The 16,306-nt window shown below is 44.1% G+C and overlaps 1 protein-coding gene across 3 annotated transcripts in view; it reads left to right on the top strand.

Annotated features, from left to right (window-relative positions):
• The window catches only part of LOC126299189 (uncharacterized), a 508,703-nt gene that overhangs the window by 121,765 nt on the left and 370,632 nt on the right, over nucleotides 1–16,306 (top strand). Inside the window, exon 1 of one of the 3 annotated variants that reach the window (XM_049990967.1) lies at nucleotides 14,285–14,528. The exons of the other annotated variants lie outside the window; for them this stretch is intronic. Coding sequence (XP_049846924.1) covers nucleotides 14,453–14,528 — 76 coding nt within the window. The 5' untranslated portion in view covers nucleotides 14,285–14,452. Of the gene's footprint in view, nucleotides 1–14,284; nucleotides 14,529–16,306 lie in introns of those variants that run through there. 3 annotated transcript variants of the gene reach the window in all.

The following is a 16,306-nucleotide window of genomic DNA, read 5'->3' as shown; positions in this document are numbered from 1 at the left end:
AGTGGTCATAATGTATTTGCTCATCAGCGTAGTATTGGTTGCTTGCTTCAGACTGTATAACACAATAAGAAAAAAAACTGCTTGAGTAAAGTTGTAACTGTGGTCAGTTTTCCCCGTATTTACATATAAATGCTATTAGGCTGAGACCATGTTTTGCTGAATACAATTCCGCATCTTCTACCTCAAGTACTTTTCGCCACACAAACTTCTAGGAAAACTAACGCGGGTTTAATTCGCAATTCTGTGATGTGCATGGAACGACTTTCGATGGTGCAGTAAGTAAGAAAAATTTGAAAAGTATGAGAACAAAAGCAAATAGTGTAATAGTTCTAACGAGCATTAGTTTCGGTATCAACAGTGACATCTGCATGGTGGAACGCGTTTGGCCAAAAGAAAATTTTTGCAGTAGGCGGACCTAGTTTCCAAAATTAAATATCGAAGAAATTTTCAGATATCAAATTTTAAACATCTGCCTTTTAATGACATTTACAATTGTGTCGTAGTGTTGTTCTCTTCTCGTCGTTCAGTGAACAGTGACTTACTTTTTCAACTAGGACAGTCGTCAAACAGTTGTGCGATTTGAGAAGTTATTTTATTTTATTTTCACAACCAGTTTTGGCAACTCAACACGCCTTTTTCAGGCCCCATATACACCTCATGAATAGACATTCAAACGTGTCGATACTGGCATACTGGAGCCATCAGTACTAGAGCTGAAAGTGAGGCCTGAAGATAGCATATTGTATTGCCGAAACTGGTTGTGAAAATAAAATTAAAAAAATGGTTCAAATGGCTCTCAGCACTATGGGACTTAACATCTATGCTCATCAGTTCCCTAGAACCTAGAACTTCTTAAACCTGACTAACCTAAGGACATCACACAACACCCAGCCATCACGAGGCAGAGAAAATCCCTGACCCCGCCGGGAATCGAATCCGGGAACCCAGGCGTGGGACGCGAGAAAGCTACCGCACGACCACGAGATGCGGGCGAAAATAAAATAAAGTAACGTTTCAAATAGCACAGATGTTTGGCGATTTTCCTTGTTAAATGTTTAACCAGCCTCTGTCCCGCGTCCACAACGGTTCAACAGAGTTACATGCTTTGTTTACTACAGACAGCCTTTTCCAGGTAATATCCTAATAACGAGAAGCTTCACATTACCAGACACTGTGAATGGTTCTTCAGTGTCGACAATCGGCTCCAAGAAAAAGCAAATTCCTTTTATGTAGGACTTAACTTCCTATAAAAATGGTAGTATTAGAGTCGAATTACCTCCCAAAGAAGGGAACTGTTGGAGACTTCGTACAACCGTTATCCTCGAGTGATGCAGTGGGATAAAGCAGATTCACATTTCGAAATCCTGTGCTCTCGATTACGAATCTATATTTTATCTCAGCGTCGGGACGGGTTATATGGCGCACCTATGATTGCTATGTCACCGCTCCCACACGCTTCGAGACTCGTCAGATTTCTGCTTCGTTGGCGCCCATTTATCTGTGTTTGCTTTGTGTCTGCCGGCGGCAGTGTGAACCCGGCCACACTGACTTGCAAACGTGTATGCGCCTACTGTCGAAGCTGGGTTGCTGTTTAACTCACCACTTTTCAACGGGTAGACGTTTAAAGTCTTGCTGACCAGTGCTCTTTTGATACAGAAATTAAGCTCACGTTTGATAATAATATGGAAGAGAATAGGCTGATAAATCCCATTATTCACTTACATTAGTTTAGGAGAACTATGCAAAAGTGATTCAGGATGGATTATTGCCTACTATTATGGCCGCGTTGTTATAAAAACTTCACTCACTAGGATAGAAGGAAGATTAGGGTTTAAAGTTATTGGAAACGGAGCACAAGCTCTGATTCGACAAAGACGAGAAAACGCAGATGTGGGTAACTGGTAGGAAATTTGGATTTTGCTGCAATTAAGTGCTCGTCGATATGTAGGACTTTCGCAGTTCAGCAACACAGAGAAAGTTAGTTTTTCCCCAAAACACCTGTTTGTAAGGAATGAAATGCTTTGCGTACGCAAAGGATTTTCCAGACGCTCTGCTACACCGATATAACTCAGTTTCAAACTGAACGGTATATCTTACGAGTCACAAAAACGAATGAATTTAAAAATATTTGTTTTTTCTTGTATTGTTAGTCTGCATAATTTCGCACTTTAATGAGAATTTTTTAATAATCAAGAATACTACTCTACCCTGTGTAAATCAAATCAAGGTTTCATATCTGAGTCATTCTTTGTTGACAGAAGATTAAGGAATGCTGTTTCACAATGAAGCTAATAAAAATTTCTCGTAGCATCTGCCTATGTAGTTTGATGAACATCACCGATTGGCTTAACGGATCCATGATGGAATACACCAATCTTATTTGAATATTTTTCAGCTCCTCAATCCCACTTGGTAAGAGACTTACTCTGCAAAGTGGTATTCAAGAACTGGTAGAACGGGGGTTGTGTAAGCTCTCTTTTTCACGTATGAACCACATTTCTTTAGAATTTTTGCAGTGAATCTCAGTCAAGTATCTGGCTTTACTGTAAGAAGTTTTAAATGGTCGTTCCAGTTTATGTCACTCCAGAATTATACAGCTAGATATTATCAGTAGTGATTGTTCCTAGTTATCGGTCATCAATTTCGATATGAAAAAGTAACAAGTCTGCCGGCCTACATATGTATGCACAATACATTAAATCTGCTTACAGTTAGGGTCAACAGCGCGCTCTTGCGCCAAGCGCCGATCCTTGACAGATCTACCTGCATTTCATTACAATTTTAACAATTTTATTTTGCTGTTACTTCCCAGTATACAAAAGCATCATCAACGAACAGCCTCATAGACCTTCCCGTGTTATCCACCAACTCTTTTACATGTAAATAGAGGAGAGCAATGGTTGGGTTGGGTTATTTGGGGAAGGAGACCAGACAGCGAGGTCATCGGTCTCATCGGATTAGGGAAGGAAGCAGCCGTGCCCTTTCAAAGGAACCATGCCGGCATTTGCCTGGAGCCATTTAGGGAAATTGCGGAAAACCTAAATCAGTATGGCCATACGGGGATTGAACCGTCGTCCTCCCGAATGCGAGTCCAGTGTGCTAGCCACTGCGCCAACTTGCTCGGTGGACAGCATTGGTCCTGTTACACTTTCGTGGACTCTGTTAACAGAACCATGCTGTGTTTCATCCTAAACCATGACAGCGCAACAGCAATAAAAAACTTATTTCGACAAAGGCCCAATTTGCGTAAATCACGCTCGATGAGTGATTCGTGTGGTCAATAGGGCTGAGGTCACCGCGATCACACCTGTGGCGTGCAATAGGCGAAGATAAATGGATGCAGATGACCGAGCAGTAGGTACAGATCACGTGGATGCTAACTACCGGATGGTAATTTTAATTCCAATTATGGATATTTTTCATAAAGATACGTTATAATAATTCCAAGCTCTGGTCAGTAATTGCGTACATATTACTAAAGTTTTTAGAAAGCTGCCGTCTTACTATCAACTCTGCACAAAAATGACATAGGGTATGAGACGTTATTTTGTTTTCATTTTTTGAAAGACCTAAATGAGAATAGATGTAATCATAAGTAATATGATGTTCTGGCGTATGTGTGCGCCACGCAGCACATACACTGAAGAGCCAAAGAAATTTGTACACCTCCCTAATATCGTGTACGGCCCCCGCGAGCACGCAGAAGTGCCGCAACATGACGTGCCATGCACTCGACTAATGTCTGAAGTAGTGCTGGAGGGAAATGACACAATGAATCCTGCAGGGTTGTCCATAAGACCGTAAGAGTACGAGGGCTGGGGATCTCTCTTCTGAACAGAACTTTCATGACTGGGGAGTTTGGTAGCCAGCGAAAGTCTTTAAACTCAGAAGAGTGTTCCTGGAACTACTCTGTAGCAATTCTGGTTGTGTGGGATGTCGCATTGTCCTGCTGGAATTGCCAAGTCCCCCGGAAAGCACAAAGGATATAAATGGATGCAGGTGTTCAGACAGGATGCTTTCGTACGTGTCACCTGTCGGAGTCGTATCTAGGGGTATCAGGGATCTCATATCACTTCAACTGCACACGCCCCAAATCTTTACACAGCCTCCACCATCTTGAACAGTCCCCTGCTGACATTCGAGGTCCATGGGTTCATGAGTGTGTCTTCATATCCGTACACGGCCATCAGCTCGATACAATATGAAACGAGACTCGTCCAACCAGCCAACATATTTCCAGTCAACAGTTCAATGTCGGTGTTGACGGGCCCTGGCAAGGCGTAAGGCTTTGTGTCGTGCAGTCATCAAGGGTACACTAGAGGGCCTTCGGATCCGAAAGCCCATATCGATGATGTTTCGTTGAATGGTTTGCACGCTGACACTTGTTGATGGCCTAGAATTGAAATCTGCAGCAATTTTGCGGAAGGGCTGCTCTTCTGTCACGTTGAACGATTCCCTTCAGTCGTGTTGTTCCCGTTTTTGCAGGATCTTTTTCCGGCTGCAGTGATGTCGGAGATTTGATGTTTTACCGGATTCCTAATATTCGCGGTACACTCGTGAAATGGCTGTACGGGAAAATCCCCACTTCATCGCTACTTCGGAGATACTGTTCCCATTGCTCTTGCGCCGACTATAATACCACGTTCAAACTCACTTAAATCTTGATAACCTGCCATTGTAGCAGGAGTTATCGATCTAATAACTGCGCCAGATACTTGTCTTATACAGGCGTTGCCGACTGCTGTGTACTTGAATAAGCATGCCTACACCAGTTTCTTTGGTGGCTTCAGTGTATTTACGCTCAACTAGTGTTAGGTAACGTTGCCGACTTGCTGTAACTATCGGATTGCTTCTTGTGGCGGGTGACGACACTTAGCCTTACACCTGGTTGTACTGCGCAACTCTTGCAAGTAGTTTTCTACTTCTTATTTTTCTCTAAGCGACTCTTTTATTGATATCTTCTTTTCTCCTCTCTATTCCGTTGTTACCGAAATCAGACAGAAACTTTCCCTCGAGTTTTGACATCGTATCTATTTTCTTCAAGGAAGGAAGGCTAAAGTATAAAATAACGTCGACATTGCATTACAGGCTCATATCGACAAGAGTGGGGAAAGAAATCGTCCTATGCCTTACTGAAGGAATAATTCAACGATTCATGTAATCCGCTTTAGGGAAACCATGGAAGTTCAAAATCGTGATGACCGGACGGAGATCTGAATATCGCTCCATGAGTACACGAGTTTAGAGCCATCTTACTCGGTTTTCTAGTGTCTAGACAATATTTGAAACTAATCATAGCTGCCAGTTAAATGTGTTCTCACTGGTCTCAATGACAGAAACTGAATACTGACTACTGACCGACTACTGGCTGTGTGTATTCCATAATCATCAAATGGTTCAAATGGCTCTGAGCACTATGGGACTTAACTTCTAAGGTCATCAGTATCCTAGAACTTAGAACTTCTTGAACCTAACTAACCTAAGGACGTCAAACACATCCATGTTCGAGGCAGGATTCGAACCTGCGACCGTAGCACTCGCGCGGTTCCGGACTGAAGCGCCTAGAACCAGTTGACCACCCCGGCCGGCCCATTATCATCAACAAGCGGGTTGACACAGTGGTTAAGACACTGAACTTGCATTGGTCTGGAGTAGAGTCTAAATACCTGTCGGGCCATCCACAATAGGAGTCTCTGAAAACCTTTCTGTTGAGACTTTTTGTACAAAGAATACTACAGCGTATCTGGAAAAAAGCGCAGGTCACTGCTGTTTACAAAACTGAGAATTAATGGAAGCACATTCAGTGTCACTGAAGTCCATCTGCTAAAGAATTCTAGAGAATATTCTGAACTCAACCATTATGACATCTCTGGAGGGAAAGAAGAGTGTGTCAAAAAATCAGCACGGATTCAGGAAAGCACTGGTTTAATACACAGGTTGCATTATTCGTATCATATATCAGACACTGCAGCTAAACAGCTAGATACTGTCTTCTTAGCCGGCCACGGTAGCCGAGCGGTTCTAGGAGCTTCAGTCCTGAACCGCGCTTCTGCTGCGGTCGCAGGTTCGAATCCTGCCTCGGGCATGGATGTATGTGATGTACTTAGGTTAGTTAGGTTTAAGTAGTTCTAAGTTCTAGGGGACTGATGACCTCAGATGTTAAGTCTCGTAGGGCTCAGAGCCATTTGAACCACTTTGAACCAAGTGTCCTCTTAGATGTCCGAAAGGCGTTCGGCACTGTACCACATCGCCCACTACTACCACCCAAAATATGATAATACGGAGTATCTTCGTAGATATACGATTGTCTCGATTGAATATTTGAGTAATAGAACCAAGAACGTTAAACCAGACGTGGAACGTTCACGAAACAAATGTAATACCGGGTGTACCGTAATAGGATCCTAATGTTTGCGATATACATAAACGATTTATCAGATATGATCACTAGCAGTATCAAACAATTTGCTGACGACTCTGTTGTCTACAGGAAAGTATCGTCGTTGGAGTCACGTGAGATCTAGTAATGCGCTACTTTAGGGGTTTCTAAGAAAACACTGAGTGGTTGAAAGGACCGAGTGGACGACAGCAAAAATTGTGCACAAATCCGAAGGACAAATCGAGAGGAATCTAAAACGTGAAAGCGGAGTATTGTCAACAGCATACGAACAAAATCACAATAACGAACCGAGATAAATAATCAAGAACAAGCGAATAACTGTGTACGGGTAGTAACGTGGACGATCAGAGAATTTTTGATACATCAACACAAATGGACTAGGAAAACGCACACGCCTTCGTCTTAGGTTATGCCGCCACAGGATCTTGCCAACTGACGCGAAGTCCGTGCCGCCGGCGATACGACTACGAAACTTAACAATTCTGGACGGCCAAAGCTGGTGTGTTCATCTCAATATCGATGTCAAAATCCGGCGACGATACTAAATGAGGCAATGGAGACAAGCTTGAATAAAATTTCTGCTTACTATAATGAACTTACGCTCTCTTTAAACGTAGATGAATTCAAGTTAATACTTATAACAAGGAAAAGGAACTAAGTAGTACCCGATTACAAGATTAATTGTGAATTTCATCAGCAAATCTACGGCCACGAAAGCTTTTCTTCAGGGCTACAGAAATACAGAAATCGCATGGGGAGGGATCGGGATTGTATGGAGGATACGTAACGGTTTCTCAGTCAAACTTCGGCAGCGTACTCATAAAGACCTTAGCAACATGTGGGGCAACGGATGTTTCCAAATGTTCAAATGTGTTTGAAGTCTTATGGGACTTAACTGCTGAGGTCATCAGTCCCTAAGCGTACACACTACTTAAATTATTCTGAGGACGAACACACACACCCATGCCCGAGGAAGGACTCGAACCTCCGCCGGGACCAACCGCACAGTCCATGACTGCAGCGCCGAGTCCGCTCGGCTAATCCCGCGCGGCAACGGAGGTTTCGCTGGAAAGCACTTACACATATTCCATACAGTCCCAATCTGCCCAAATGCGATATCCGCATTTTGAAGCCCTGAAAAAAGACCTTCGTGGCCGTTAATTTACTTCGGACGATGTGAAACGCCTGGCTACAATAATTGTTCCGTGGGAAACTACCAAACTTTTTCCATGAAGGTGTTGACTGTCTTGTCTCACAGTGGGATATATATATTAACAATTATGACGATTACTTTTGAAATAATACACAATTTACTTACTTTTTATCCACGTGCCTCGTTTTCATTTGACTGTCCCGTATATTTAGGCCATTATGAAATGGGATGAATACATAGATTCAGTATCAAGGAAGGCGATTGGAAGGCTTAGAGTTTTTTGAGAGCTGCGCGGGGTAGCCGTGCGGTTGGTTGGTTGGTTGGTTTTAGGGAAGGAGACCAGACAGCGAGGTCATCGGTCTCATCGGATTAGGGAAGCACGGGGAAGGAAGTCGGCCGTGCCCTTTGAAAGGAACCATCCCGGCATTTGCCTGGAGCGATTTAGGGAAATCACGGAAAACCTAAATCAGGATGGGCGGACGCGGGATTGAACCGTCGTCTTCCCGAATGCGAGTCCAGTGGTTCGCGCGGCTTCCCCCGTCGGAGTTTCGAGTGCTCCCTTGGGCATGGGTGTGTGTGCTGTCTTTAGCGTAATTTAGTTTAAGTTAGCTTAAGTAGTGTGGAAGCTTAGGGGGCGATGACCTCAGCAGTTTGGTCCCATAGGATCTAAAAAGAAAAAAAAACGTTGTTTGCGAGGTTCTAGGAAAGTGCAGTCCATATGTAAAGGAAACTGCATAGTAGACACAAGCGTAACAAATTCTGGAGTTTTATTCCAGCGATTGTATCCCGCATCAGGTAGGTATGACAATAATGACAACAGACATCGCATGAATTCAAAGATGCACTACTAGAATCGTTACAGGACGGTATAGTACTTATGGAAAAGTAACAGAAATGTTCGAGGAGCTTAAATTGGAATTTCTGGAAGAAATACCATTATTCTTTCCAAAGCGGTGGTCTAAGACCTTTCTGGAAGGGGTGGAGAGGAATGACAAGCAACTGTTCATTAGAATGCTTGCCTTCGAAGATTTATTAACCGAGTTTTACTCGCTGTTGCAATAATTTTAATGATGGAAAGAGAAAACTGAACGTAAAATTTTTGCAGCAAAACTCTTAGACTTTTGCTATGGAATATTGGAGTCGCTAATGAGACTCTAATGCAGGAGTTTGGCATATATACGTCAGCGTCGGGTACAATGTGTAGAATTTGGCTTTGTAGCCCTAAAATACGTGGTAATTGGTAAAATATCACCAGAGGACACATTTACGTACTTGCGCCGCGCAGGGTAGCCGTGTGTTCCGAGGCGCCTTGCCACGGTTCTCGCTGCTCTCCCCGTCGGAGGTTCGAGTCCTCTCTCGGGCATGGGTGTGCGTGTTGTCTTCAGCGTAAGTCAGTATTAGTTAGATTAAGTAGTGTGTAAGCCTAGGGGCCGATGACCTCAGCAGTTTGGTCCCACAGGATCTTACCAGAAATTTCCAATTTCCTCAATATTTGCTAGCAGCATAGCAACTTGGAGCCGGCTGTATGTATGTGCATTTGGCAAAAGAAAATATATGTTTATTACGCACTCTTTTAACTTCCTTGGAAAAGGTTTAATGCGTAACATAAATAAACTGCAGCACGAAATTGTAATGTTTCCTAGTTGCTAGTAAAGCTACTCATCTATAAGATTAAGGTTTTCATTTCTCCGGCATATAGGTGACTACAGGCATTATTTCAGAACTGATTCGTAAGACCCAATGACATGTTTCCATTGGTCGGTGTGGCTCCTTGAGCCAGTGAAGCCTAATCTTCACATTTATATGGTATATAGGAGCACTGCCAACAACAAATCTACAGTTAATTTTGTATGCAGTCATCATTGCACCATTTTCATTGCGCTGTATCCTTCAAAGGCATAAAAAGCCTATGATTCGCTCTCTTAGCTGTTGTTTTCTTATTAGAAGTAATAAGCGTTTTTAATGCAAGCATGTGCTGCTAATACCTTTAGGGCTCTTTCCACCGTATTGGTTTTAAAAGATTTTTCCATGAAATATCTGTGCTGCCATTACATGAGACACAGTATCTACCCACAATAGATTTGTGACTGCGTTCACGGATCCGTGAACTTTTACTTCCATTTTAGGCCGTGTGAGATGTCAGAGTTGTAAGACTGAGGACTGTCGTTCTGGAGGACAGCGGTTAAAATCCAGATCCTGCCACCTAGATCTGGATTTTCCTTAATGTCCGTACTTCGTTTGTCGCATATGCCGAAATAGTTATTGTGAAAAGAACAATTTCGATTTCCTTACATACCATTCCTAAAAAACTGGCAGAATATCTAATCATGTCGTTATCGACGGGGCGTGAAACACCAATTATTCTTATTAATATTAGTAGGAAACCACAACAGCTGTAGTAATAGACAGTATTATGTAACGAGAAGTTTCGTTCAAAAGAACATCACGTTACACAGCCAACAGTCTTCATAAAAAATTCCCATAGAGTTGGGCCAGTACCATGACTTACGAAGTCTAGTAATCTTACAAAGCGTTAAAGGCAAATTTCGCAACAGGCCATCATCAAAAATTCCGTCGGCAGCCTGGTAGAAGCACGGTGAGCAGTAAGTGGAGGAAACTTGGCAATCTGTGAGCACCGGAATCTCGTGTAACGTACACAACATGCCAAGCTGCCTGCACTCACTGCTCGCCTTCCTTTTATCATGCAGTCGACGGAGTGTTTATGATTGTCCTGTTGCAGAATTTGACTTAAACGCCGTGCAAGATAACTAGACTTCTTAAACCATGGTATTGGCCCAACTCTGTGAGGAATTGTTACGATGACCGCTGGCTGTGGAACATTATGATGTTCATTTGAACGACACCGCTCGTTACATACTAAATGTGAACTAATGCAGCTGTGGTAGTTTCTCATTGATATTCAAGGCTAAGTATTCTTCCATAACAATCATACGAAAGATCGGTACCCAAAGACTGGAAAGTTGCACAGGTCACACCAATATTCAAGAAAGATAGTAGGAGTAATCCACTAAAATGCCGGCCCATATCATTATTGTCGATATGCAGCAGGATTATGGAACACATGTTCTCTTCGAACGATATGAATTACACAAAGTCAATACGGATTTAGAAAACATCGTTCTTGTGAAACACAAATAGCTCTTTATTCACATGAAGTGTTGAGTATTATTGACAAGGGATTTCAAATGGATTCCGTATATTCAGGTTTCCACAAGGCTTTTGACATTGTACCACACAACAGGCTTGTAGTGAAATTGCGTGCTTATGGAATATCGTCTCAGTTATGTGACTGAATTCGTGATTTCCTGTCAGAGAGGTCACAGTTAGCAGTAATTGAGGGAAAGTCATCGAGTAAAACAGAAGTGATTTCTGACGTTCCGCAAGGTAGGGTTATAGACCCTTTGCTGTTCCTTATCTATATAAACGATTTAGGAGACAATCTGAGCAGCCGTCTTAGGTTCTTTGCAGATGATGCTGTCGTTTGTTGACTAGTAAAGTTATCATAAGTTCAAAACAAATTGCAAAACAATTTAGAAAAGATATCTGTATGGGACAAAAATTGGGAAATGATCCTAAATAACGAAAAGTGTGAGGTTATCCACATGAGTGCTGAAAGGAATCCGTTAAACTTCGGTTATACGATAAATTAGTCATATCTAAAGGACGTAAATTCAAGTAAATACCTAGGAATTACAATTACGAACAATTTAAATTGGAAGTAACAAATAGATAATGTTGCGGAGAAGGCTAACCAAAGACTGGCAGGACTCTTAGAAAATACAACAAATCTACTAAAGAGATTGCCTACACTACGCTTGTCCGTCCTCTTTTAAAAGTACCAGCCGGCCGCGGTGGCCGAACGGATCTAAGAGCTTCAGTCCGGAACCGCGTGACTGCTATGGCCGCAGGTTCGAATCCTGCCTCGGACATGAATGTGTGTGATGTCCTTAGGTTAGTTAGGTTTAAGCAGTTCTAAGTTCTAGGGGACTGATGACCTCAGATGTTAAGTCCCATACTGCTCAGAGCCATTTGAACCTTTTATTTTTATTTTTTAAATACAGTTGCGCGGTGTGGGATCCTTACCAGATAGGATTGAAGTTCAAAGAAGGGCAGCACGTTATGTATTATTGCGAAATAGGGCAGAGGGTATGACTAAGATAATACAGGATTTCCGGTCGACATCATTATATCAAAGGCGTTACTCGTTGCGGTGGAATCTTCTCACGAAAATTGAGTTACCAACTTTCTTATCCGAACGCGGAAATGTTTTGTTGACGCCGACCTACATAGGGAGGAACGGCCACAATAATAAAAAAAAGGGAAATCAGAGCTCGTACCGAAAGATATAAGTGTTCGTTTTTTCCGCGCGCTGTACTAGATTGAAATACTAGAGAATTATTGTGACGGTGGTTCGATGAACCCTCTGCCAGGCACTTAAATGCGATTTGCAGAGTATCCATGTAGATGTATATGTGGCTAGCGGAGTGTATATGTAGATATGTAGAAGCAGGAGCCACACAAAGAAGTCGAAAAAGTTTATATCAGGAGGACTGCAGCAGTCACTTTGGCCGCACAGAAACACTGACGAATAAACATAAAGAAAAAGTGGTCACCTTAGCTGACAGGTATATGGAGGACCCGGGCTCGATTCCTAGTACTGTCAAGGATTTTTCTAGGCGGGAAGACTGAAGCGGAGACCGGACAGCCTCGTGAGGCCAATTAAGGAACTACTTGACGAGTAGTAGCGGTTCCAGGTCACGAAAGGGGGCAACGGCCAGGTGAGTGGTGTGCTGACCCCACGCTCCTCCGTACCATATCCATTGATGTCATTGGCAGAGGAAGACACTGTGGGAGGTGGCCACCGTTGAGCCCATCAGAGCCTGTGAGCGGAGTTTACGTTTACAATATACAGGGTGTTACAAAAAGGTACGGCCAAACTTTCAGGAAACATTGCTCACACACAAAGAAAGAAAATATGTTATGTGGACATGTGCCCGGAAACGCTTACTTTCCATGTTACAGCTCATTTTATTACTTCTCTTCAAATCACATTAATCATGGAATGGAAACACACAGCAAAAGAACGTACCAGCGTGACTTCAAACACTTTGTTACAGGAAATGTTCAAAATGTTCTCCGTTAGCGAGGATACACGCATCCACCCTCCGTCGCATGGAATCCCTGTTGCGCTGATGCAGCCCTGGAGAATGGCGTATTGTATCACAGCTGTCCACAATACGAGCACGAAGAGTCTCTACATTTGGTACCGGGGTTGCGTAGACAAGAGCTTCCAAATGCCCCCATAAATGAAAGTCAAGAGGGTTGAGGTCAGGAGAGCGTGGAGGCCATGGAATTGGTCCGCCTCTACCAATCCATCGGTCACCGAATCTGTTGTTGAGAAGCGCACGCACACTTCGACTGAAATGTGCAGGAGCTCCATCGTGCATGAACCACATGTTGTGTCGTACTTGTAAAGGCACATGTTCTAGCAGAACAGGTAGAGTATCCCGTACGAAATCATGATAACGTGCTGCATTGAGCGTAGGTGGAAGAACATGGGGCCCAATCAAGACATCACCAACAACGCCTGCCCAAACGTTCACAGAAAATATGTGTTGATGACGTGATTGCACAATTGCGTGCGGATTCTCGTCAGCCCACACATGTTGATTGTGAAAATTTACAATTTGATCACGTTGGAATGAAGCCTCATCCGTAAAGAGAACATTTGCACTGAAATGAGGATTGCCACTTGGATGAACCATTCGCAGAAGTGTACACGTGGAGGCCAATCAGCTGCAGATAGTGCCTGCACACACTGTACATGGTACGGAAACAAATGGTTCTCCCGTAGCACTCTCCATACAGTGCCGTGGTCAACGTTACCTTGTACAGAAGCAACTTCTCTGACGCTGACATTAGGGTTATTGTCAACTGCACGAAGAATTGCCTCGTCCATTGCACGTGTCCTCGTCGTTCTAGGTCTTCCCCAGTCGCGAGTCATAGGCTGCAATGTTCCGTGCTCCCTAAGACGCCGATCAATTGCTTCGTAAGTCTTCCTGTCGGGACACCTTCGTTCTGGAAATCTGTCTCGATACAAACGTACCGCGCCACGGCTATTGCCCCATGCTAATAAGTACATCAAATGCGCATCTGCCAACTCCGCATTTGTAAACATTGCACTGACTGCAAAACCACGTTCGTGATGAACACTAACCTGTTGATGCTACGTACTGATGTGCTTGATGCTAGTACTGTAGAGCAATGAGTCGCATGTCAACACAAGCACCGAAGTCAACATTACCTTCCTTCAATTGGGCGAACTGGCGGTGAATCGAGGAAGTACAGTACATACTGACGAAACTAAAATGAGCTCTAACATGGAAACTAAGCGTTTCCGGACACACGTCCACATAACATCTTTTCTTTATTCGTGTGTGAGGAATGTTTCCTGAAAGTTTGGCCGTACCTTTTTGTAACACCCTGTAGATGCAGAGAAGGCTAAAATAAAAGATGGCGGTGGGTTACAGATCAGCCTGAAAACGAGCTCCGGAAATGTGGTGTTTATACCGCGAAGGCGATTTTGCAGGGCTAGATGGGCGGCGAGAGGTCGCAGAATTTGGGCAGGCGGCGCGCGTCTGTGCGCATGAGCGGCGGCCGCTCGATGCGCCGCGAGAAGACGCCGCCGCCGCCGCCGCCGCCGCCGCGCCGCCAGTCGGCCGGCGCTGCCCGCGACGCACCGCCACCGACGCATACACCTCCCCTGCTGCCGGTGCTCACACAGTGACCGCCTCACGCCTCGCAGGCACTCCCGCGCGCTATCCCTGAAACGTGTGTAGTGCTACCGACAGGATACTTTCCGCCACCGGAAGGGCAGCATGCAGTGGAGGAGGAAGCAGCGGGTGCTTTACGTCATCGGATCGGCCAACCACGCCCTGCTCATCAAGCAGTACAGTAAGTCTATTTCGGCGCGCGGCTGACGTCCCCGTGAGACAGAGAGGCCGGCGCAGCTATTTGCGTCGCGCTCGCCAGCGCCGGTAGCTCGGGTGTCTCCGCTCGCTGCTTTCCCTGAAAACTGCGCCTCTGCTAGTGCAGCTCTCAAGTCGGGCTCCTCGCGCTGTCAGCGTCCCGCCTCTGACGTGTGCCGTGTTGCCGCCTCGTGCGTCTCATTCTGACAGGTACACTCCATTCTGCCGTCCGCTTCGCTTATTCCCTTAGAAGCCGGTTACCGGCGCTGCCGTCGCGACGGCGTCTGTAGCGTGAACCGGCAACGGTGGAAATATTCCGCTGATTCAGACTTAGGCAGGGGTATTCTTCTAAAAGTGACACTACTACGGCTCAGCCGTTCGAGTTGGCGCTCCTTCAACCTGTTGGCCTGGCGCTCGCCGTCCTCTTGGCAGCGTCCTATCGGCCTCTAAAAGACGCACGAAACACACACGTGCTCGGAACAAAAGTTTTCTTAATATTACCGCTTTGCTGTCTCGGTATTTAGTAATTTGATACATTAACAGTCCGTATGCAGTTAACAGCCCTGTGCCAAGTAAGTTATCGGAACAGCTGTCAAACATCACGAACGAAACTGCTATAGTTACGCATTAGTTCAGGTAACAATTGCTCTTCGTCTTCTTGTTACGATAGGCTATCAGTAGATTGTTTATTGAATCGTTTTAATTAATAAAAAAAGAAACCAACATCGTATGATGACATAGTTTAGCCCTAATGACTTCTCACATAATGAGAGGCTTATTCTTGACACTGATGGGAATCGGAGTCATCGAAAGTTTGGCTTCCAAATTCGATTTAACGCGTATAGCCATCGACATATTTTTGTAGTCGACGATAACAGTATTCTCGACTTATTCCGCATACCGCATTGGTTTCTTTTTTTATAAATTGGCAATAACAATATTAATCAAAACTCTGAGCTTCCTCCTTGTTGCTAATAATCTGTGCTATGAAAGAGGAATCTCACGTAACCTGTGAGTATTTGTGGTCAAAAATGGTTCAAATGGCTCTGAGCACTATGGGACTTAACATCTGAGGTCATCAATCCCCTAGAACTTAGAACTACTTAAACCTAACTAACCTAAGGACATCACACACATCCATGCCCGAGGCAGGATTCGAACCTGCGACCCTAGCGGTCGCGCAGTTCCAGACTGAAGCGCCTAGAACCGCTCGGCCACCAACGGCCGGCTATTTGTGGTCCCATTTTAGTAAGGTGTATGAAGTAATGCTCTGGTACCATTAGCTAATGTTTACGTTTTATAAATGAGGCAAAAACAACACGTAAACGCAAGTGAACGGTTGTATACACCTCGACCAGCAAGTAAATTTCAGGTAATGAGAGGTATGAGATAGACAGCTGGTCTGTAAGTAATGAAATGTGACGTAACTTTAGCATATATAATGTATTAAAACAGGTTTCAGGCTTTGAATAAGTTACTATGAGCGTTTACAGTCACACTGTTTTGAGTGGTGTTTGCGACAGAACGCTTGTCATTAAAGAGGCATGAGTGGAAACACTTCCACGTGATTGAGCTTCAGCCCTTTTGTTCAGTCTGTTAGTCAAGAAATAATGGATCAGTCTTTACTATGCAATGCAGTCACTTGTGTTATGTTCCGAGGAGTACAGCAGACATGGTGCTACAGCATATGCTACTGTTACTGGATACAATAGCGGAATATTTCACATTTCTTTCAGACTGTATATGTTTCTTCTTCTTATGAAA

The sequence above is a fragment of the Schistocerca gregaria genome, chromosome X (assembly GCF_023897955.1).
Source record: "Schistocerca gregaria isolate iqSchGreg1 chromosome X, iqSchGreg1.2, whole genome shotgun sequence".
Taxonomy (NCBI): domain Eukaryota; kingdom Metazoa; phylum Arthropoda; class Insecta; order Orthoptera; family Acrididae; genus Schistocerca; species Schistocerca gregaria.
The sequence above is the reverse complement of the archived record's forward strand: the minus strand, read 5'-3'. Positions and strand labels throughout refer to the sequence as shown.